Source organism: Microplitis demolitor, chromosome 7, assembly GCF_026212275.2.
Source record: "Microplitis demolitor isolate Queensland-Clemson2020A chromosome 7, iyMicDemo2.1a, whole genome shotgun sequence".
NCBI lineage: Eukaryota > Metazoa > Arthropoda > Insecta > Hymenoptera > Braconidae > Microplitis > Microplitis demolitor.
Window position 1 is genome coordinate 10,883,871 of NC_068551.1, and position 24,929 is coordinate 10,908,799.

The window sequence follows — 24,929 nt, forward strand, 5'->3', positions numbered from 1 at the left end:
ATAGCTTCCTAAAACCTCAAATCGTCGACATCTGTTGGAATTTCGATTTTCACAAATCGGAGTGAAACCAATAACTTTCTCGAATTTTTGAAAATTTGCAATTTTCTTAGCGGAAAGTTAAAAATATCAATCGGTTGTGTATTTTAATAATTAATGTGTTTACCAACATCCGTAGATACTGACGGACATCACAAGATTCGTTTATACATTTTTTTTTTTTTCAATCATTATTTTTAAAAAAAGAGACTTGAAATTGTATTTGTTTTATTAGTTAATAAATTATCTTTCAAATGGTATGAATTTAAATCTTGATGAGTATATTTGAACGAGTGTAAAATGTTTTCTACGTGAGTGAATCAGCTCGGATCGAGAAAGCGTTAGTAGAACACATGTCATTGCTTCGCAAATGAGTTTTGTAAAAGTATTAAAAATCACGAATGAATGTCAATAATTTTTTATCCACTGTGTGACCGGATATAAAATATTAATTATCCATTGAAAATAATTGAGACATTCAAAATTGCAAATAAAATTCAATCATTTTTTATTCAAGAAGTAACCAGAAATTAAGTTTTAGTTACTTATAGAAAACAATTGAAAATTATTTAAAATTTTTAATAAATTTTAATAATTTCTTATCCGCTTTGTGACCAGATATAAAATATTCAATATCCATTGAAAATAATTGAAAGACATTCAAAATTGCGAATGAAATTCAATTATTTTTTATTCAAGAAGTAACCAGAAATTAAGTTTTATTTATTCATAGAGAACAATCAGGAAAAATCCAAAATCATTAATTTTTTTCAATTATTTTCAAATTCCGCATTAGATCCAAATTCATGAACTATTTATCTATTCAAATTTATTGAGCGCAATTAAATATTTGAATCTTTCTTAATTTTTTTCTATACTTATGAAGGTTTTAAATCTTTACATAATTTATCTATTCAGAAAAATTCATTCTTGGCTGAATTGAATCAATCGTGAAATAGAACTTGTTGTAAACAATTGAAATCATGTCAGATTGAATTGTTTTCAATCAATAATTTTAATCAGGGTATATTATATATATATAAATGAAACAAAAATTATATACCCCATTCATTAGCACTTAAACTACCTAAAAATAGTAATTTATCAAAATGATTTGCTGCTGTCAGTCGATTTCGTTCCTCAGTTTTAACATTTCCAGCTGTAAAAAAAAAATATCGTATTATCATATGCACCACCCCAAGCAATGATTCCATATTTTATAACAATTTCAAAAAGACCATGATATATTGTTTTCAATATAGATGGGTTTAGCCAATTTATAGAATGAAAAAATGAAATACTTGACTTTTTTCATCAACTTTGCCCTATCCAAAAATTCCCATAGAATACAATCAAATGCGACAAAAACCGCATAGAAACCAATACAGTCTATAGGATTCTATGCGGTTTTTATCGCATTTGAGTGGATTTTATGGGAATTTTTGAATAGAGTGTTATATGCTTGTTCCATTTCAAGTGACAGTCATAAACTACTCTTAAATATTTACAGCTTTCTACTCTCTTCAGGTTTCTATCTTTAATTAACAAATGAGAATTAGTAGGAACACTGTCAATATAGCTTCCAAAAGTAATGTGTAGACTTATCAACATTAAGCGTAAGCTAATTGCCTTTTAACCGAGATCTAATTTTCTTAACCATTCAGACAGACATTCAAGAACTTCTTGCCAATTAATTCCACTACGCAGGACTGCAGTATCATCTGCATAAGAAACTAGTGCATTTGTAGGTACAATATTAAAAATATCATCAATGTACAAAATAAAAAGCGGCCCCAAAATAGTCCCTTGAAGAACCCCAATTTTCACAGATCTAAAATCACTCGTACAATCATTTATTTTGACATAATGCTCTCTATTCGATAAATAATTATCAATCAATTTATGAGGAAGGCCTCTTATTCCCTTACACCACAGTTTATCTAGAAGAATTTTATGGTTCACTGTGTGAAAAGCTTTAACAAGAACCAAGAAAACTAACACGGTAGCTAGGTTTTTATCTAAATTATTGTAAATAAAGTTAGACGTAAAGGCTAAAGCATCATCAATACCTCTGTTCTTCATGAAACCATATTGATTGTTTGAGATCAAGTTATTACAAATACAAAAAACATATTATGATATATATATATGATTTTTTCAAAGATTTTAGCTATGTTAGATTTCAAAGAAATAGGTCTGTAATTGGTAGCCAGATGGACGTTACCAGACTTGAAAATTGGAATAATATCAGTTTTCTTCAAAGCAGGAGGCCGATGGCTCTGCCTCATGCAGTTATTAAAGATATATTCTAAAGGCAGACTAATATCTTTGGCTATACACTTTCGTACCTTGCTATGAATATTGTCAACATCACTAGCTTTGTCTTTCATATCATGGATAATTTTTTCAATTTCAAATTTATTAGTAGGTAATAAAAATATACTATTACAATCATACTCAACAGTTTTTTCAATATTAATTTCATCATTGTTACCTAGCCTACTTGCAAGTTTTTCACCAACATTAGTAAAAAAGTCAACAAAATTATCAGCAATAGATTTTTTATCTGAAACAATTTTATTATTACTAATAATATAATCAATGTCTTTAGCTTGACCATACCTGTCCATATCTGTTCAGGTCTGAAGCGTTAAGTACGCTAAGGCTTGATCATACCTGTCCATACCTGTTCATGCTCGAAGCGTTAAATACGCTCAGGCTTGATCATACCTGTCCATGCCTGTTTATATTTATTCATGTCTGAAGCGTTAAATACAATCAAGCTAAGGCTTGATCATACCTGTGGAGTAAAAGGTCCTTCATGATATAATGTAATTTAAATAGTTATTATACTAAAAATTACATTTATCATTAGAAAATTGTTATTATTAGTAAAATAATAATAATAATAATAATAATAATAATAATAATAATAATAATAATAATAATAATAATATTAATAATAATGATAATGATAATAATAATAATAATAATTAATTTTATTAAAAACCGTAAGATGGACAGTGGAGTCATTAGGTTCACCCAGATGCCCATACACATAAACCAGACATGGGTTCACTGTGCCTGGTTATGTGCCCGTATCTGCCCGCATCTGTCCTCATTCTCCGCGATGATTCAAGGACGAAAGTCAATGTTTCGTGCTTGAAGTGAGTAAATTTTCTATAAATATTAATTTATTTCAAGTCGGTTTTTAATAAAATTAATTATTATTATTATTATGATTATTATTATTATGATTATTATTATTATTTTACTAATAATAACAATTTTCTAATGATAAATGTAATTTTTTAGTATAATAATAACTATTTAAATTACATTATATCATGAAAGACCTTTTACTCCACCGTCCATACCTGTTCATGCCTGAAGCGTTAAATACGCTTCGGCCAGATCATACTTGTCCATGCCTGTTCATGTCTGATGTATGGGATTAAATTTAAAATCTTAGTTATAATTTCATATAACTAACTTAGTTATAATTATATATAGCTAACGTAGTTATAATTACATATAACTTATATATAATTTCATATAACTATAAATCAATAATTAATAAATTAGATATAAAATTTTGTAGACCAAGAATCTATCACGTATAAGATTTTTATTACTTGAAGTTCATACGAAACTAATATTTCAAGTCAATCTCTTAGGTCAACGGGTAGCGGGTTAAACTTTCGAGCACGAGGTCCACGGTTCAAATTCTGCACACTCCCGAATTTTTTTATTTTTATAGAAATAATTATATATAATTGTTTATAGTTATACATAATTATATATAATTACATAGGGCCATTTTTTATCTATAATTTTTTTACCCGGATGAGTATGAACAGACATGAACATACCTGGTCAGACCCGGTCATTTTTCATATCTGATCAGACCTGAAGACTCATGCCTGTTCATACCTGATCATTTTTTCCCGGGTAACCGTTCTTAATTACTGTATCAATTATAATGCGAAGCTTAATCGTATATTTTATGTTTTTGAATTTTCGCGCCATGACTTTTTTACATTCCGATGTTGATAGTTGGAAATTTTACATCGAACATCGATATATCAAATTCTAAAACCATCGGAAAAGAACATGGATGTTTTCGAAAAAAAAAACATCGATAGTTCAAACATCTAGTATATCGCCCATCCCTAGCAGGGGCCGTTCACTCAATGCTTTTAGATGGGAGCGAATTTTGTCAGTCTGTCGACCACATCAGTACCAACTTCAAGTCATAAAATCTATAGTTTCTAGGTTTTATAGTAATTTCGTTTTAATATAGCAGTAATGTTATGTCCTCAACAGCCTCAGGTGCCTCCACCTGTTAATTAATTAGTAAACTCAAGATATATAAGAAACGCGCATTTAAATTCCATTTGAAATAATATATTAATATCCTACAACACTTATTGCGTCTTAACAATATGAAGTAAATAAATTAAATCACAAATCGTCGTGGCACATACTCATTAAATTATATATTTTTAATATAAAAAATTTAAATAAATAGGTGGATAAACTTTATTTTATATTTAGAGAAACATAAATACAGTTTGAGTGGTCTTGGAACGTTTCCTGTCACCTGATACTTAAAACCTAAACAAAACACACGCATAAAAATCATGAATAGGCCCTTGTTCTATAGTTAACAGTAAATATGGTTATAAACAAATACATACTCTATAAGCAAACAAGAAAAGGAAATATATAATAAATAAATCTTATTTATAAATGAAAACCATATCACAGGAACTTAACTATTATTGTTAATATATATATTTTTATATTAAATAAAGAGTGATTCATATAATAAATGAATTAATAGAAATATTGAAATATAGCATTAGAATAATATAATGATGTTTCACGATAAATGATAATGTCAATTGTAACGAATAACTAAATATAGAATAATTATAGAACACACCTCTGATAGTCTAGAATATTTAACCGAATGATTGTATCCAAGTACGGGAAAATAGAATATAAATAATATAAGTAATAAGAAGATATAGAATGGATAAAGTAAAGAACGTAAATGCATAAGCTTATATCTCAAATTCGTATTACTAGAAAGTATAAATGTATAAGTATAATATTTAGTAAAGAACATAGATATATAAGTATATATACATATAAGCATGAGTGTGAACATGAGAGTAGTGGGGAGAAGTTGGAGAGTGGAGGTCCGAGATCTCTCTGCCGTCTGATGTAACTTCACTTCTCTCCGAGAACTCTTTACGAATACAACTGTTATTACTGATCAAGTTTTATCCATACTTCATAATAAAATTCAGTCTTCAGATAAAAGTTATTTTATCAATTGCATCTATCCTTAATCATAGTTTAATTATTTCATTAAATAACAATCATAATCATCATCATCGTAGTAAACAATAAATTTATCCACTGTTTTCAAATTCAAAATTGGTCCCGCGTGACAACGAACTGCCCACTGTCCAGGAGGTGGCGTCAGCTCCAATCCTAGTAACCTCCCAGGACATAACAGTAACATCAGCAATGACGAGGTACTAGTGGCGCTACCTTTCAACTAAAGAATTTGAAAGATAATAGCGGCAAACTTTTGAATAGAGAAAAAAATTAAACAAAAATAAAAAACATTATTAATCAAAAATGAATTATTAATTAATAACATAAAGAAAAACATATAATTGGTTTAATATTTGTTTAATATCAGATATCTTATACTGACTGCGGTTAAATGAACGATATGAATGGTTTTTTTTTTATTTTCATTGTAATTGATTTTTATCAAAATGAAACTGTAAGATATTTAATTTATTTTTTTCAATACAATAATTAAAGGTACTTAAAAAGTTGAAACAAAAATATGAATAAATTAATAAATGTTAATAAATTTTAAGTTTCTTGCGACATAAATGAAATAACATTGGTTGAGTCAATTTTATTTAAAGACACTTTATTTTTTAACCAAATGTAACATAAAAAAAATTAGTATTTTCAATTATAAGTAATATAATTTTATTATATCATTAATTTTTAAAAAATAAGTATAAATTTTCTACAAAGATTAGTACATTAAAAAGTGAACTATAATACTAAATTATGTTAACAATTGCTATGACCTACGTTAAAATAAAAAAAAATATAACAAGAAGTTGTAAAAACAAAATTGTTCCACAGAAAAAAATAAACTTTAAAAATTAGTGTTTGCAACTATAACTCGAAACCTGGGTATCAATATAAGAAATTAAGACATTCCAAACAATAAATAGAATTTTATAAGACGTGTCATATATTTTTTTAATATCAATTACGATTTTTCAAAATTTCAACATAAATTTTTCTTGCAGGAATAATATTCCCACCAGAGTTCTCACTTTTGACTATTATTATTATTAGACGCACTGCTACCACTACAACGAAACTCGTTTGTTGAAACTTTTTATTTTGTCACGTTGTTTACTTTCGGTCAACGGAATGACAAAATTGGGCATGGTGGGAGGTCAGAGTGAACGGCCCCTGTTTAAAAACTTATAATCTAATTGTTTTTAATTAACAGTCGATACAAAAAAATATGTTAAAATTAAAAATAATATAACGGTTCTCAATAAAAAATTGATGTATGTGTAATAAACTTTTAACTCACTTGAGTATCATTCACATAAATGCTCAAGGCATGCACTTTTGGATTTTCCAAACTTTTTTTGTTTTTTCGTTTGCTTTTTTTACGATTTTTTTACATAAATTCATACCCTCGCGGACTTGGAATCACTGTGAAATCACAGTGAATTCACTTTCACCGTAATTTGACGGTGTATTTACGGTGATTTCATAGTGAATTCACAGTGATTTTGTGCCATTTTGTCATTGTGATTTAGTAGTGATTTCATCATGATTATACAGTAAATTAATGCTGATTTCACAATGATTTCACAGTAAAGTAATGGTGATTTCACAGTAAATCAATAGTGTTTTCACCATGATTCCACAGAAAATTTATGATGATTTGCCTATAGTTTTATGGTGATTTTAGAATAGCAAAAAAAAAGTTGTTCAAACATTCTTCAACTTTTTTATGTACTTTTTTTAAACAAACTGGATATTTGTGTCATGATGGCCATTTTTAATTTTTGTTTATATTCTTTTTTTTTATTTCAAAGTTCTCTGAACACTTAAAAATTTTCAAGATGTGTTTTGAGAAATAAGTTTAATGGAAAAAATTGCAAAAAGCTTCAAAGTTTGATATTATAGAATGACAAAAAAAATAATAGTCATTGAAAATTTTTGTTTTTTTTTTTTTTATTTGAAAAAAGAATGATGGTAGATTTTAATAATTTTTTTGTATTTTTTTTCCACAGTGAATTCCCAGTAAACTTACAGTAAATTCACAGTGAATTTACTGTAAGTTCATTGGAAATTCACTGTGAATTCACTATATAATCACTGTAAATTTACTGTATATTCACTGTGAATTTACTGTAAGTTTACTGGAAATTCACTGTGGATTCACTGTGAATTGGCTGTGGTACCACACTAAAATCACTGCAATACCACTGTGAGGTAACTATGAATCGACTGTGATAACATAATAAGATCACTGTGAAACCACTATCGAATCACTGTGAGATAACCATAAAACTACAGTGACCGAATGGCACAAAATCACGGTGATTTCACTGTAATTTCATCATGGTCTCACAATGTTTTTACTATAATCTCACTGTGATTTCACTGTGATTTTACAGTGATTCTAGGTCCGCGAGGGTAACCTGAAGTTCATGGAAAATGTCCAAGAAATTTAATTTTTCACTAAATTTTTAACTTCCTGCTAAGAAAATTGAAAATTAAAAAAAAAAAAGGGAAATTATTGATTTCGGTTGGATTTTTGAAAACTGAATTTCTAACAGATTTTGACGTTTCGACGTTCAAGGGAGGTATTCTGACTAATTTCAAGATGATGCCCGAGTGTACGTATGTGTATATACATATGTATGTAAATATTCTGTAACTTTTTAACGGGTGAACCGTTCTGTATCTCCAAGGTGGTATTAGACGCTGCTAATTAATTTTTTCTGAAATTTCTCAAAAACGACTAGATAAATCGGTTCCAAAATCTAATCAACTTTAGAACTCAATAAAACGCGTCGATAGCCACCTCAACTGTCTCAATCGGTCAGTTCGTTCGAGAGATATCATTGCAGAAAAAAAAAAGTAAAAAACGTTTTTTTCGAAAATAATAGCATACAAAAGTATTTTCGAGCTCGAAAACTTTTCTGATAGCTTGAAAATAAATAAATAATAAGAAATATACTACTATTACGGCTGTCGAATGGCCTTTTCTTTTCATTCAAAAGCTGATTATTTCAATATCAAATTAGACGTTTAGAAATAATTTTAATGAAAATATTTAAAGAAATAAAAATCAAAAAAAGTAAATGAAAATTTATTCAACATTTACAATAAGTAAATACGATAAAAAAACAGTAATTTGATAGATCCGTTCATTTATTATTCAATACAATTTGTACAAATTATTTACCCATGAAAAAATTACAATTAATTGCTGAATTAACGGACTAATAATTGTTGAATAAATTAATAAATTAAATATACAAATAAATTTATAATGATAATAATAATAAAAAATAAATTACATTATCTTTATTTTTATACCAGTAGTTCATATTTCAATGCATTCAACTTAATAAATATTCCAAATCATACATAAAATACATTGTATACGCATTTATATATGGGGCATTCCTCGCCAAATCGACCACTTTTGACTCTGAGCCCTTTCGATTTGGCTGAAAATTTTTTTTCTCTTTCTACCCCAATAAAATTATTTTTCAGGAAATTTTAAAATTTTTTTACTCAACCCAAAAAAAGTTATGAGTTTTTCAAAAATAAGGCTTTTATTTTTTTAAATAGCTATAACTTCTTCAAAAATTGACCAATTGGGACGTTTTTTTTTTTCAAAATTTTTGTCTTTGAATGTACTTTTCAGAAAAAAATACAAGAAAATTTTAAGATGATAAACTCTATGAAATTTTTGGCTTTTTCAAGAAAAACCGCAATTTTCTTAAAGTTCGCCATTTTTGATTTTTTTTTTAATTATTCAATAAAAACTTCAATTAATTCTGCAATTTTTCCCGCCAATCCCAGAGTTTGAACTTCAGAGTTTGAAAAATTGAGATGAAAAAATTAATTAAAACTGGTAATCCTCGAAAGAATTTGGATGTTTTTTAAAAAAGTGAGAAAAAAAAATAGAAGATACCTATAAATAATTTTATTGTAATTTTTTTTTAAAAACTACACCTGAAAATAAAGAAAATGAAAAAAAAAAAAAAAAAAAAAAATTGCCCTTTGGTTTATTTTTGACCAAGTCACAGGTTTTTGGAATAGCGATGTGCGTTAGATTTATTTTTCGAAAGCCTGCGACTTGGTCAAAAATAAACCAAAGGGCAACTTTTTTTTTTATTTTCTTTGTTTTCAGGTGTAGTTTTAAAAAAAAATTACAATAAAATTATTTATAGGTATCTTCTATTTTTTTTTCACTTTTTAAAAAAAAATCCAAATTCTTTCCAGGATTACCAGTTTTAATTAATTTTTTCGTCTCAATTTTTCAAACTCTGAAGTCTTCGAGAAATTCTCAAAAATTTCCAGAGTGATGTTTTGTAAAATAAGCCCAACTGGACAAAAATTTTTTTTTCAATTGATAAAAAAAAATAGAAGGAAAGGTCCGCCCACTCTGGGATTGGCGGGAAAAATTGCAGAATTAATTGAAGTTTTTATTGAGAAATTGAAAAAAAAAAATAAAATATGGGGAACTTTAAGAGAATGGCGGTTTTTCTTAAAAACGCCAAAATTTTCATAGAGTTTATCATCTAAAATTTTCTTGTATTTTTTTCTGAAAAGTACATTGAAAGACAAAAATTTTGAAAAAAAAAAAAAAAACATCCCAATTGGTCAATTTTTGAAGAAGTTATAGCTATTTAAAAAAATGAACGCCTTATTTTTGAAAAACTCATAACTTTTTTTGGGTTGGGTAAAAAAATTTTAAAATTTCCTGAAAAATGATTTTAATGGGGTAGAAAAGGAAAAAAAAATTTCAGCCAAATCGACAGGGGTCGGGGTCAAAAGTGGTCGATTTGGCGTGGAATGCCCCGTATATGAAATAATATTCTATAATAAATATACAATAAAAATGTGTAATGAACACAAAAATAAGTCACTTATGAAAAAAATATTAAGATTATAAGAATGCTTAGAAAACAAATGGATTCAAATTTAGACTCATTCAAATAATTAATTAAAATTATTATAAATTATTGGTGTAATTTGCTATTGTTAAAAAACATAGTACATTATAATTTCTTAAATTTGATTTGTTTTGAAAGTAGAATAAAAAGTGTTTTAAATATAATTAATACGGAATGTTTTTAATTGTACTTAAATAGTAGAAAATAGAATTTATAAATAATTGTTCACATTCATTACAATGAAATTTACCGAATGAGTATACAAGATAAAATGATTTATACAATATATTTTCAATTTAGAGTATTCAACAAAAGATATATACAATTACTAAATTTAACATAAGTTACAAATTTTTTTATAATTAATTTATACGACTTCAACCAATGTACAATAATTTATTAATTTTAACAATCAATACTAAATTTTACTTTCCCCTTATACTTATAGTGTTCTATTTTGTTCTATTTTTATTTATATTTTTTGATCCATTTCAATCTTAAAATAGAAAATTTTTTATTTTCACTTTCAACAACTTGTTAATAACTATCAAAGAAATTTTTTTTTATCATGAAAATATCTATATAGTTAATGTTAAATTTCTCTATATTATGTGAATTCGAAACAACATTTATTATTAAAAGTTTTTTAATTTTGATTGTTTCAATTTATCACTACTGCTTATATTTTTTACATTCAATTTGGAATTTTAATTTAAATAATTACATAATTATCGAAAAAATTTTTGTTTTTCAATTGACCGGCGCTACATTTTTTTTCTTTTAGTTTATAGACACCGAAAAACATGAAATTTTATAAATTTAGTTTAAGTACGTGGTTTTGAAGAATGAGCTTTGGTTTTTTTTTTATGAATTCATAATTATTAAAGTAATAAGTATTCCTAGTTAAGTACTTAACTACTTATAAATAACAATAATATATTCTATCGTTGTAAATTTCGGAAGAATTAAGAACGTGTCAGTAACTCGAACTATTAAAGTATCATAATTTGAGATTCATACTTTAATATTATCAGCGTTATGATATTTCAAACATTCATAATAATAAGTAATAGGTACGTAATGTTTCAATGAATAAGAATCGAGATAATAATTACGCAACAATTCGATAAAATCATTAATCAAAATATCTTAACTATTATCCTACTTAATACTTATTTTAATAAAAATTATAAAAAATATTACTTTGCGCATCTATTAATCACAACACTTTATAGACACAAAGAGAGACCCAAGTCTCACCGGCCAAAATATAGTACTTTCAAGTAACGATTATAGTTAAACATAATTATAATGAGCAAATATTTTTACACTGATAGCAAAACTATCTTGATTCAAGAAAAAAAATTTTTTTTTAAATGTGATTCTTGTTTCAAAATTTTTAATTATTTTAATTCAAGAAATAAGTTCTTGAACCAAAAAATTGAAATTCTTGGATGGACAAAAATTCTTCATTTGAAAATTTTATTCTCCAATGATGCACTTTTTGTTTTGAAACAAAATACTGATATAATTCGCTTGAGAATTTCTTGCTCTTGGATTAAGATAGGCAAAAATGTAGGTTTAAAACATTACCAACTTACTTCGAGAACGGTGAGATTTTTAAAACAAAATATTGATTTACTCGACTTAAAAAAAAACTTTTTTTTTTATTTTAAAAATTAAAAATTGTAAAGTGATTTTTTAGGATTACGTTTATTGACTTTAGATATGTTAAAGCAAAAGTTTATTAAAAAAAAATTTTTTTTTCATTACTTTGAAAACATCTTCCATCAAGACATTACTACTTGAACCAGAAATTTAAAGTTCTTAAAACAATCCCTGGTAGCCACATCTTGCTCAGCAAGTTCTGCAGTGAAACATTTTCGGCTAACTTAACAACGTTTTAGCAAGTCTTGGGCGGATAATACTTGCGTGCAAGTTGATACAAATCAACTGCCATCATCTGAATGTAGACAATCTACTGTCAACTTAACCGCAACTGTTTGCTCTCCAACATTTGCTTTTAAGTTGACTTCAGAATAGGCCGTAGCTTGAAGTTAACTTGCGATTAAGGTGGCTATCAGAGATAATACGACATTTTTAGTTGAAGACAAGTGGTCTTGCTTGAAGAATTTCATAAAATCGATTAAAGATAATATAGTTTCAGGTCAAAACACGAGAGCTATCCATTAAAGATATAAAATCTTTAGAGCCAAGAAAATCTAAATCAAGACAAGAATTTCTTAAAGCAAAACAATTGGCTCTCTTCAGAAATAAATTCTTGGCTCAAGAAAATATTTTTTGATTCAATATAAATTTTCAATCAGTATATTTTTTATTCTTTTAAATTATAAAACATTTTCTGTATAAGCAAAAATGTTTCAAATCATTTTTTTAACTTGTAAAGCTGATAATTCATATTTTATACGAAATTCATTCAACTGAGAAAAAAATATATTTTTAATAAAAATTTACTATTGATTTTATCAATATTTATAATCCTTACACGATTAATTAGCTGTATCATAAAAAAATGTAGAAATACGAATAATTTATAAAATAGAAAAATGTTTTATCGAAAATATATTTATCTATTTGCGGAAATAAATAAATTAATTAACAAATAATATAGAGCCGTACGAAAAAAAAAAAAATATGAGATATTATCTCATAATATAAATGCATATATGCAAATCTTATCAAATATTTATAAAAAAAAATCAGACAACAATTTAAGTACATACGCTTTTTGTCTCTATTCATTAGAGACTAAATATAAACTTTTTTAAATCAAACCTTTGCTTGTTACTGGATAATATATTTATATAATTACTTAATGATGAAAAATGCATTTTTCATTGGACGAAAAAAATTTCACATTTGATTATTCCATAATAGGTAAAAAATTATTTTACCTATAATTTATAGCATTATTCGACGTGGCGTTAAAACAAAAATTATTAGATATTGAATCTAGCATAAAAATTAAAACTCACATTACAACACAACAACGTTGTTCCGTATGACTATCTCCAATAATTTCACTAGTATTTCCAGAAAATCGTTGAAAATCATTCGCAGTTAAATCATTATCAGATGTTGAAGAAACTGGAATACCATTTCCATTAGCATCTACCATAGGATTTGTATGCCGACTTTGTGCCCGTTGTTTCTTCAGATCCGACAATGATTTCACGAAAACTACAGACACATGTATGTTGATCTTGCCATTATTATCACTGTCATAAATTTGTTGTTGTCGGTTGACAGGTGAGTCAGGCCCTGTGACTATCAAGGCAAATATATAAATCTAGCTAAAATGTATCTTACTTGTTTTAAGTTTAAATGTTTACTTTTAAACGATAAAATATTTTATATCTATTTTATTTTATGACTCAAACTACAATTCTATTAAAGTATAAAAACTAAATATGTTATGATAATTTAGACTTTATGAACTTATCATTATGTAAAAGACGTAGAAATATCAATTATTTAAATAAAAATTTTAATAGTTTATTTAAAATATAACTCATCTATAGTTAGTAACTTCTAAGTATCATAATAAAATTACTACATTAAATAAGAAAATAAATTATGTAATATACAGTTTAAAACTGTATTTCTTTTTTAATCACAATACTAAATGCGTAAGAATAAATGATAACTGCTTAATTAGCAAACCATTTAGTAAGCGGATTTTTGTGGTAACAGGACTAAATATCTACGTAAAAATTTCTGAAAAGATGTATTAAGGGGGACCACTAGTGTGACCGCCTGAAAAAATAGATGATTTTTGGGAATTTTTTTAAAGAAACCTACCGCATGAAAGGTTTTAATACTTTCTATAAGGATATATTTGTAGATATATAATGAATACAAGACAAAATTTATGGACCAAAAAATTCAAAATTTAGCGTTATTCACAATTTCTAAACGCCGCCAAAAAAAAAAGTCCCCCACTGCAGTGATAGCGACTTTCACAGTGCATGAAATCAAAAAAACCAAAAAGTTTATTAAACTAGGAGGTATTTTCCGTACCGTGACCCTTGGGCTAAGAAGAAAATTGAAATTTAGCAAAATGGCGGAGTTTTTAAAAATAATTTCAAATTTTCCGCGAAAATTTGATGATTTTTGGCCTGCCAAAATCACATTTTTGATTCGATCGGAAAAGTGGAGGTTCATGGTACGTAGAAACATATATAAAAGAAGCTGCAATTCGAATCAAATCGATCGGATGATTTGTTTTCAAATTGTAACTGCAGCAATTTTGAAAAATGTATTTTCGAGAACCGATAAGCGGCTGCTCTTCAGATGGCTGTAAATAAAAAAAAAAACTATCCGAGATATGCACTTAAAATTTTAGTATGTTATTTTTGAAGGTATAGACTATCGAAATATGCAAAACAAAAAAAATGGTTTTTTCAAAGTTTCACACTAGTAGTCACCCGTAAAGCCATAATGTCGACGTTGAATATTAATATGATTAATGAAATTTGTTATATTTTAGTCGTGGGATATTTGGTCATGTGACTGTTTTTCGTGATTTCTACAAAATTTTGATAAACGAAATAAGCCGTTTATTAATTAAGATATGGATAAGCATAAAGAAAACTACCTTCTAAATATTAGAACATGCGTAAAAAGTTTTTATCATGCTAAAATTGTTAAAGCTAACGAGTTTTTTTTAAGGAGATTTTTTAGAACCATAATAATAATAAATTATTTAATGTGTTACAAATAAATAAAAAATTACTGTTGTTGACTAATATGAAATATATTAGTAATTTGAATAAAAAATTTAATGAAAAAATATTGTATTTACATGCCATTAAATTTTAAATAATGCGCACCGAAAATTTACAGACAAAACAATAACATGGCTGATAAGTATTGTTAACTAATAGTCAATTAAACGAATAAGAAGGTAACATAAAAAACTGACCTCAAAATTTTATGCCAAGGGAGCATTGGTAGAAAAAAAAACAATAGATTAGGAAGATGAGAAACGAATTAAATGAAAAAATAAATTTACAAGGTAATCATCAATGATAATGTAAATACAATAATAAATCGAATTCGCGAATTTTTTTTCTTTTTTAATTTTTTAAAATTCACAATTACAATTACATTAGGAAAATTTTTTATCGACTCAAAAGAGTTTAATTATTATTTTACCACAATATTCTACTGAACCACAACCAATATAAGCTATAAAAGGTTTGGAATGTACCTGAGTCTTTGTCAACATCTTCATGAAGAAACGAATCATTGTCTTTGCCTTCCGGACCTCGACGTACTGCTGGAGTTAATGCAGTAGAATCTGATTCTTCTGTTTTATCTTGAACGTTAGAATTATTTGCTAAAATTATCGAATCTGTTGGCTTAGTTGGAGCATAAGTCTGTAATAAAAAAAAAAATAAATTAATTAATTAACCCCATAAATTTTTTCATTCACTATCATTTATCTCAATTACTTGTTGTGCTTGTAATCTCAATCTAGCCTCTTCTTGTGCGTCTTTTTTCGTCGTGAGAACTTTATCCCTTATAGATGTACGTCTCACACTTTGTGTTCTAGTGTTAATGCTTTGTGATCTACGTACACGCCGACTCTGTGCCTCACGAAGTTTTTTACTTTCCTGTTCTGTTTTCAATTCAACTATGCGCTCTCGAATTTCAGGATCCTCACAAATATCTAAACCAAATTATATATAATTTTATACTATCTAACTATTAATTATTATGCCGTATTATAAATTAACTAGTACCCGCTGGTGTTTCATCGTGCTTATTTTTTGCATTCAAATCAGCACCGTTTTGAACCAATAGTTCAAGAACCTCTAACTATAATAAATAAAAAACTTATAGTTTGAATGATTGAATAACAATCTTAATTAAATAATATAAATGCTGACTTACATGACCCCAGCAAGCAGCTGCGTGCACCGGTTGCCACTTATCATTGTCTTCAACATCTGTAGAAACATGTTGATCCAAGAGATATTCGACAACACGAAGATAACCATTAGCTGCTGCTATATGAAGCTATAAAAACAAATAAAATACAAATAATCTTAAAAACGGTTTCACCGAAAAAGCATACATTTTATTGAAAAAAAAATAATTTTTGTCCGACGATATATTTGGAACAAATCAACTGATTCGAGCGTACTTTGCGGCAATTGAAAGAACTCATCAAGACTCATAACTGAATACATTTTGAGGCAAATCAGACAAGTGGTTTATGAGTTATACAAAAAAAATCTTAAAAATAGTATATTACACACCCAGGACAGTAAAGTAAGAAATGTCTCAGATCACATGTAATTGTCGGCTTCGCCTCGGCCAACAATTACATCTAATCTGAGACATTTCTTACTTTACTGCCCTGGGTGTGTAGTATACTATTTTTAATTTTTATTTTTCGTACAACTCGTAAACTACTCGACTGATCGACTTCAAAATTTAATCAGTCCTAAGTCTTGGTGAGCCTTTTCGATTACCGCCAAGACATCCGAATCGGTTGATTTGTTCAAAAAAATATCGTACGAAAAGGATTCGTTTACACTTCCTTTTTTTTTTAATTTTAAATTTTCATAGCGGGAAGTTAATAAACAATACAATAATTACTATAATTAATAAAAAAAATATTTTGTTTTCATTATAAATTCCTCTTTAATACATACAGGAGTAGCTCCTTGATGATCTTTGTATTCCAAATCTTGACCTAACGATACCGCCTTTTGTAAATCCTGTAACATCTGAACCTCTGTCGACGCACGTGTTTCATCAATCAACTCTTGCGTTACACCTCGACTAGCCATTTCACCTAAATATTAAACAAAATATTATTAATGTCAATTAATAAAGAAAGAAACCTTATGTACATAATGAATCATACATAAAACATTAAATTACCTTCAATACAATCTAAAGTTCGTTCATCTTCACAAATATCATAAGGCATATTTCCATCAGCATTGACAGCTAGTAAATTAGCACCAGATGTTATTAAATAACGCACAAGATGTAAATGACCACAGGTAGCAGCAGCATGTAAAGGAGTCCACTTTTCACTGTCTTCAGCATTAACATTGGCACCAAACTCAACAAGTAATTTCATCATTTCTTCATTGTCATCAATACAACATTGATGAAGAGCAGTTAAACCATCCTCATTCGTCGAATCTGGATTAACACCTTTTTTCAACAGCCTTCGTACTGAAATAGCAATTCAAAGTATTTTAATTTTTACTTTAAATTGATAAAATAATTAAGGTTGATTTTTTATTACTTTTGTTCTATTTTTTTAGTACCTTCATCAATATCATTTCTGGCTGCTGCTTCTAATAACATGACACTATCATCAAAGAATATGCTTCTTTTATTACTTGAATGTTTTGTCTGATGACGCAACCATTCTTTTTCTCTTTGGCGCCAAATTTTAAGCTGCTGAAGCCTGCGATGTCGAGCAAGATGTAATCGCTCTTGCGTTGTCAATCTTTCCACATGTACCATCTCAGCAACTAGGTCTGCATGCTCCATGATTGTGAGTTTATAATTTTTAAAGGTATATTTACCTACGAATTAATTTATAAAAAACCACATCATATAAAAAATATAATTAGCAGCTGAGTAATAAATTATTATAGTTTTTAGAAAAATATAAATTTATAAAACCATCTCGGTTTTTTAAGTATTAAGAAACAATTATAGATTATTTTAAATTGATAGACATAAGCAATTTTTTAAAATTTATTATTCAAAGAAAATATGATGAAATGATATTTGATATACTTGACAAGTGTTTTTTCATTTTTTCGAGCGGCTTTAGATAATATTTACACAAATGTTATATGATTTTTATTTTATATATAAAAAAAAAATTCTATTAATTATTAAAATTAATAATTTATACAGCTGATAATTAATAAATAATAATTATCAAAAACATTATAAATATTGAGTAAAAGAATATTCAAAGCACTTTGTAAAAGATGTATTGAATAAAAGCAATCATTAAGAAATATTTAATATACCTGTTGTTAAATTTATTTTACAATTAATAAAACTCATTTATCTATCATCGATTTTATTCAACTAAACACAGAATATTTAAAATTTTTAATTAAAAGAAAACAAAATTTTACACAGAAAAAAAGAATTTCTTGACTCAAGAAAATTTTCTCTCGTCCCAAAAAAATTTTCGTTTTCAATTCATAATGCAAAAAATTTTGTAGGGCAAACAAAAATTTTCTTGGGACGAGTAAAAATATTTTGTGCCAAGAAATCCTTTTTTTCTGTGTATTAAAATACTTTTAATACTTGAAAATTATATTCAAAATTTTGTGCAAAGCCTTAATTTTTTTAAAAGCTACTAAAATAATCTAAATAATATACTCTAAGCCTTTTCTGTTGGAACATGTTTTATGACTCAAAGATAATTTATGAAAAACGATCTATAGGTTGTATTAATGTATTAAAATTTAGTTAATGTAGACTTCGTTATCACCTTTCTACCAGCGAAAAAAAAAAAATTGAATAAAAATTTACGATACAATTTATCAACCTTTATAACTATATAAGCAATTATAATTATTTTTTAAAGATAACCACTGTTATATTTGTATATTACACATCTGCATAGAAATGAATATTTATTACCATTTTTCAAATATCCGCTATAAACAATTATTAACCAAAGTAAAAATAAAAAATGAAACTAATGAAATGAACTGTTCCATTATTGTGTAACCAATGCAGTTATCAAACACTACTATCAGTCTTATCTATTACTGTCATGCTACATTCTTTATAATTAATAAAAAAAAAAAAAAAAAAAAAAGATTTGCAATACAGTTGAAAAAATAATGAATTTCTCATTATCTATAGAATAAAGATTTTTTTATAAAATAAAATAGTCTACAATTAGAAAAAAGCTAAGAAAAAAATAGTAAAATTTAAATAAATTAACAATAATGGATAAATAATAAAATTAACGGTAGAAAAAAGAAATATGCTGACATTTCCGGGATCTTTACAGGTCACAGTAATTAGTGTCATGCTCGCTCATATGGATATCCCCCACATTCATACCATAAACTCAAGTATATTTACACTAAATTTATGAAGTATTTAATTGTTAAGTACGAACCTTTTTTTTCTACAATATCATATCAATATTATTAAGTCATAGCTTTTGCCGAAATGGATGAATTGCTTTATCACTTTTTAATTATAATATATGCGACAGTAAACATGAGGAGTGTATAATTTAAATGATAAAATACAATGATTAATAATATATATACTGTGTATTTTAAACATTATTATAAGCTATAATATACTTATAAAAATAATACAATTATTTTCACAACCGAATAATAGTCTGTATCTTTAAAAAAAGATACATAAAATGATATAAAATGCCAACGCACTTGCGCGCACTTGGCTCCTTAGTTTACCTCATGGCAGCCATGACTAACCTGTAGCCATTATCACTTGCGCGCGCCATTCTTTTTATTTCTCTCACTTGGTATATTCTTTATGTCTATACACCTCATATTTATAGCTGTTCATTTTCCTCCATGTACAACCTGTTGTTATTATGAGCTGTAATATGTTGAGTATATCTAATAGTTATATAATTTAAATTAAACCCATTGTTATGTTAAAGCTGGGTCAGACCTAACGAAATCTCATATTTAAGATTTCTGATTACGTTTTGAGCATTTGCGGGACTTGAATAATGAAAATCTTCCGAGAAAGTTTGTCTTCTGCTTTTTGTCCAAAGTTAAAAAAATCGCTGTAATTATAATTATTTAATAAATAATTAGAAATCTTAAATTCGAGATTTCATTAGGTCTGACCCAGTCTTAAGATTAAGGAACAAGTTAAACCTTAATATACATATTAAGGTGGTCAAAAAAAAACAAAGTTTTTTTAGATATCATCTTAAGAGTTTCTTCTATTAACCCTGATTAAAAACTCCGATTGAATCCGATTGAATCTGATTGAAACTCAATCAGAATTCTATCAGTTTCAATCGGAAACGAATTTTCAATCAGAAATGTTCAGGAGCGTTTGAGGCCTCCGATTGAATTTCAATCGGATTCAATCAGAAAAAAATATTTTTTATTTTCTGATTGAATCTGATTGAAATATTTCAATCAAATTCAATCAGAAAATAATAATTTCAATTTTCGATTATTTTCCGATTAAACCTGATTAAATCCGATTAAAATATCTCAATCAATTTCAATCAGATTCAATCAGAAAACAATACTTTTTTTAAAATTATTTTCCGATTGAAACCGACTAAAACTGATTCAGAAAAATTCAATCAGATTCAATCGGAAAATAATAATTTATTTCTCGATTTTATCCCGATTGATCAATTTTTTATTTCTCCGTGTAGAATGTTCTTTTGATTGTTCTAATTGATTTTGAACTATCTTCCTGATGAGCTAGATATATAGCTTAAGTCCTTAGTAAAAATGAAACGAGGCACTGGCTAGCGTCTCGCTAGCGTTGCTAGAATCAATGCTAACGGTAGATGACAAACGAGGCGGCCCTCGTTTATTTTTAATAGGGGTGTGCGTATTATCTATGAGATACGAGTAGTTTAACACTAGACAGTATAAAAATTGTAAGCTTAATATAGTATAAATCCTTTTTACTGCAGAATGTTCTACTGATTGTATCTTATAAACAGTGCACTTTAGCAATATCACCCTATTTAGAAAATCTCATAGATTTTCATACATTCCCATAGAGATTTTATGAGAATGAATGAGTTCTATGAGAAGTGCTATATGGTTAAGTATAGGGCCTTATACATACAGCTATAAGAATCTCGCGGATTTTTTTAGCAGGGAAGTATAATAAACAATTCCGTAGAGGACGAAATTTTCTAAAAGATGGGTGCTATGCATCTTTTTCGTACGATGAGCTGTTTTTTTTTCACTATTAACAAAATTATATGAAACAAGTGAAAAATAGACTTTCGGAGCAGATAGAATCGACATAGATCGAGTTAGAGCAATTTGTTTTATAGACTTTCAAATTTAACAAATTCTCTGCAAATTAAAACTGGTTTCAGAACGATAGCTTAAAATCTGGCTAAGTTATAGCAATTAAAAAAAAATGTTATTCAATTAACATACTTTTTAAATGGGAAAATTTGATACTCGAGAGAAAGTACTTTAAATTAAATTTAAGAGCTGAAATTTTCAGGGAATTTTTTTCTCAATATAAACAACAAAATTTTCTTGTGTCGGCTAGAAAAAAAAATTTCGTTTCAAACGAAGCGAATTCAATTAGAAAATAATAATTAATTTATCGATTATTTTCCGATTGAATCCGATTAAATCCGACAGAAAATTTTCAATCAGTTTTAATCAGATTCAATCAGAAAATAATGATTCATTTATCGAATATTTTCTGATTAAATTCGACAGACAATGTTCAATCAGATTCAATCGGAAAATAACAATTCAGATAGTATTGATAATTATTAAAATTTGGGCAGATATGAATTTTATTTATCATTAATTCAGCAATTTTTAAAATATCCGAGTATAGAATTTTATTTGTCTTTCCAATTTAATCAATTTTATAAAAAGTTAAAACAAGCATTTTTCAGGATTATATAAAAACTTTTTTTAAAAAACTGTATTGATTGAGTTTAAAACTATCACGTAAATAAAAGGAAACATCAATAAAAAATTATATATATACTAAGTTACTTAAAAAAAAAAATTTTTTTTTTTTGCTATCCAAAAATTGAAAGTCTACCTAAAAATAAAAATTTCGGTACCAATCCAAGCTCTTAATAATAATACTACGGTTTGCGTCAATCAATTTTTCTATTTTCTATTTAAATAACACGGGAAAAAAACTTTTTATTTTTTAGAATTTTCTAACTTACAAGCCAATCAACGAATTATTATGCACGATAGATATTTTTGTAGGATATTGAATGCTCTACATCAAAAGTCTCATCATTTTTTGATAAATCTAACTGTTCAAAAGTTATTTGAGCTTAAAGTCAAATTTATAGAAAATTTTGAGATCTTTTTACTTTTCCGGCGAAAATATCAGTTTTATCAGAAAATCTCATAGAAACTTTTTTGTAGGTAATTTCATTTCTCAAAAATTATTATCAATAAAGTTTTTCAAAATTTCGCTATTTTTTTCTAGTTATTTTCATTTCAATTTCAAGCTCTTAAAAAAATAGTTTTCTGATTGATTTTTTATAAACTAAAATATATTTTTTGTATTTTAACTTATATTTTTTAAATAAAGTTTTTTCATGGGGGTGTTTAACGCAATGATTTTCGTATGCTCCAACTAATAGAAAAAAAAGTTGCTGGAACCAAGAGAAAAATTTTTTAGGAGAAAAGATATACGTAGAGGAGAGGAAATTCACCAGTCCTAGGCAATAGCGGTGGGAGTAGTTCGGTGCTCGCCACTAGATAGCGCCTACCACTTGTGAAGTGTCCCTGGTAAGAAACGTAGTTCAGACGTATTATATTCCAGACTTGGAAGCAATTCTGACACGAGCACTCCTCTGTTCTTTGACATAGTGACAAGTGCTATTTTTGGTGGTAACAGAGTATATCCTATATTATTTCATGACATGAAATCTAATTGTTAATATAGATTCAACGTAGATTTTAATATATTTGGTTTTTTAATTTTTTACCATTTAATAATATATAAAATTAATTTTTCCCGGGAATCGGTAATTTTTGATTAATTTACAATCGAAACCTTTCGGAAATATCTGATTAAATCCGATTGAAACTGATTGAAAGTCAATCAGAAATTTCCGATTAAATCTGATAGGACGTTTTCAATCAGTTTCAATCGGAGTTTTTAATCAGGGTTGTACATGATAATTTTTTTTAATATATTTACAAGTGACAATAGTCTAATGTAAATAAATAAGTTGGATACGACACATGCAACACAGAGAATAAAATCTAATAATAGTTGTTATTTTTCAAATAAAATTCCCGAGTGGAATTGAAACTTATAGCTGGCCAGCCCGTAGCTAACAGATTTAAGGTTGTTCGGACATTACTGCGACATTTAGATAAAAATCTGAATTTTTAGTAGGTTATTAATTAATATCAAATACGTATAAATTAATTTTTTTTGGTACATCTGACGAATAGTTTTCATGTCATTAATTATTGAAATATCGTAATTTAACATACAGAGTATAGGAAACGTAGACGAAATGCCCTTGTATCGAGTTATGTAATTGCTCTCTATCAAGATAAAAAAACAAAAAACTTTCCTATTATTAATTAACCATCGTAGAATACGTTAAAAATAGTTAAAAAGTGTTCTGATGAATGATTTTAAAAATATTTTATCAAGAAACACAGAAAATTTACAAATGATGAAAAATAATCTATTTGAGTGTCTAATCAGAAATCTAATCAGAAAAAATTAAATAAATAATTTTTAACATATTAATACAAAATATTACACATTATAAGGAGTAAAATAATTTTGAGTCTGTAAAAATAATTTCTATCACGCATTTTTTATCAATTTTCTAACTTAAATAATAATTAAATAAAATATCTTTTACTCTTGGTAATAAATAAAATTCAACTGAACACTTTCCAGCTAGATCAACGTGAACAGCTGTTCGAAGCGACGTTGTCAGATCTACATTATGAAAAAAAAATACTTGAGTCAAAAGTATTTTATTTTTTATTTATATTAATTAAATTAATGAATTAAAAGCGGCTGAGGCAGCCGTTCGGCACGCGTGTGGCTCGGCGATCACCGAAGTTAAGTAGCATCGAGCATGATCACTACTTGGCTGGGTGACCGTTTAGCCACACGTCGGGTTCGAACGAAGGTCTCTGATCGCTAGGCGCGGGATGAAGATCCAGTTATCGGCTAAATGGAAATTTTATCGATCACTGGAGCTTCACCCAAACCGAACTGTACTGGCTAGGTTTTCTCTGTGGTTTCCCTAGCCACTGCACCTCCATTGCACAAGGGAGTTTGCAGGGCATCACCGTAATGATGCAGTACAGTATAAGCACAAGTCGGGCCACAGCCGCACAACGGAAGGCAGAGGAGGAGAAGTAAAGCAGTTTGCGATATAAAGGCAAAAAGTGTAAAAGGCCGTAATTGCGGCTATACACTAGAAAACAATTAAAATTAAAAAAAAATTTTAAAAAAAAATTTTAAAAAATTAATGAATTAATCCGTTCGAAAATAATAATAAGTACAGTCTAAATTTAGATAATGAATTTATATAATTACATTTTCAATTTTTGGGAAAAAAAAATTTAGATTTTATTTTGAGTTGTGGGGTACTATCTGAACAACCTTAAGTCATACCTCATCACTGTCTAATAGAATTGGCCAGTCATAACCTCACTATGTAACACCATCTTAGCCGATGGCCGACTGATCAGCACAAGCCAGTGGATAGATTTAAGCTTATATCCAATAGCTAGGTTAAAAAATGAGGTAGTGAGTGTGCAATTATAAATAGCTAATCGCTGGCTAAAAAATATGAGCTAATGACAAGATATGAAAAGTAGCCAGTGGTTAGTTAAAAAATATGAGTTTATGATGACTCGTCAATTT

The 24,929-nt window shown here is 27.3% G+C and overlaps 1 protein-coding gene across 3 annotated transcripts in view; it reads right to left on the minus strand.

Moving 5' to 3' along the window:
- The window catches only part of LOC103580274 (protein phosphatase 1 regulatory subunit 16A), a 32,083-nt gene extending 12,116 nt beyond the window's left edge, over positions 1-19,967 (minus strand). The window contains exons 1-10 of one of the 3 annotated variants that reach the window (XM_053740961.1): positions 19,459-19,967; positions 17,621-17,884; positions 17,223-17,525; positions 16,991-17,133; positions 16,224-16,349; positions 16,073-16,148; positions 15,782-15,999; positions 15,538-15,706; positions 13,301-13,592; positions 8,530-13,219 (exon numbers count right to left, since the gene is read on the minus strand). In XM_053740961.1, coding sequence (XP_053596936.1) covers positions 13,216-13,219; positions 13,301-13,592; positions 15,538-15,706; positions 15,782-15,999; positions 16,073-16,148; positions 16,224-16,349; positions 16,991-17,133; positions 17,223-17,525; positions 17,621-17,849 — 1,560 coding nt within the window. In that variant the 5' untranslated portion in view covers positions 17,850-17,884; positions 19,459-19,967 and the 3' untranslated portion in view covers positions 8,530-13,215. Of the gene's footprint in view, positions 1-8,529; positions 13,220-13,300; positions 13,593-15,537; positions 15,707-15,781; positions 16,000-16,072; positions 16,149-16,223; positions 16,350-16,990; positions 17,134-17,222; positions 17,526-17,620; positions 17,885-18,968; positions 19,074-19,458 lie in introns of those variants that run through there. The other 2 variants (XM_053740959.1, XM_053740960.1) reach the window with 2 other exon arrangements.
- Positions 19,968-24,929: the final 4,962 nt, after the last annotated feature.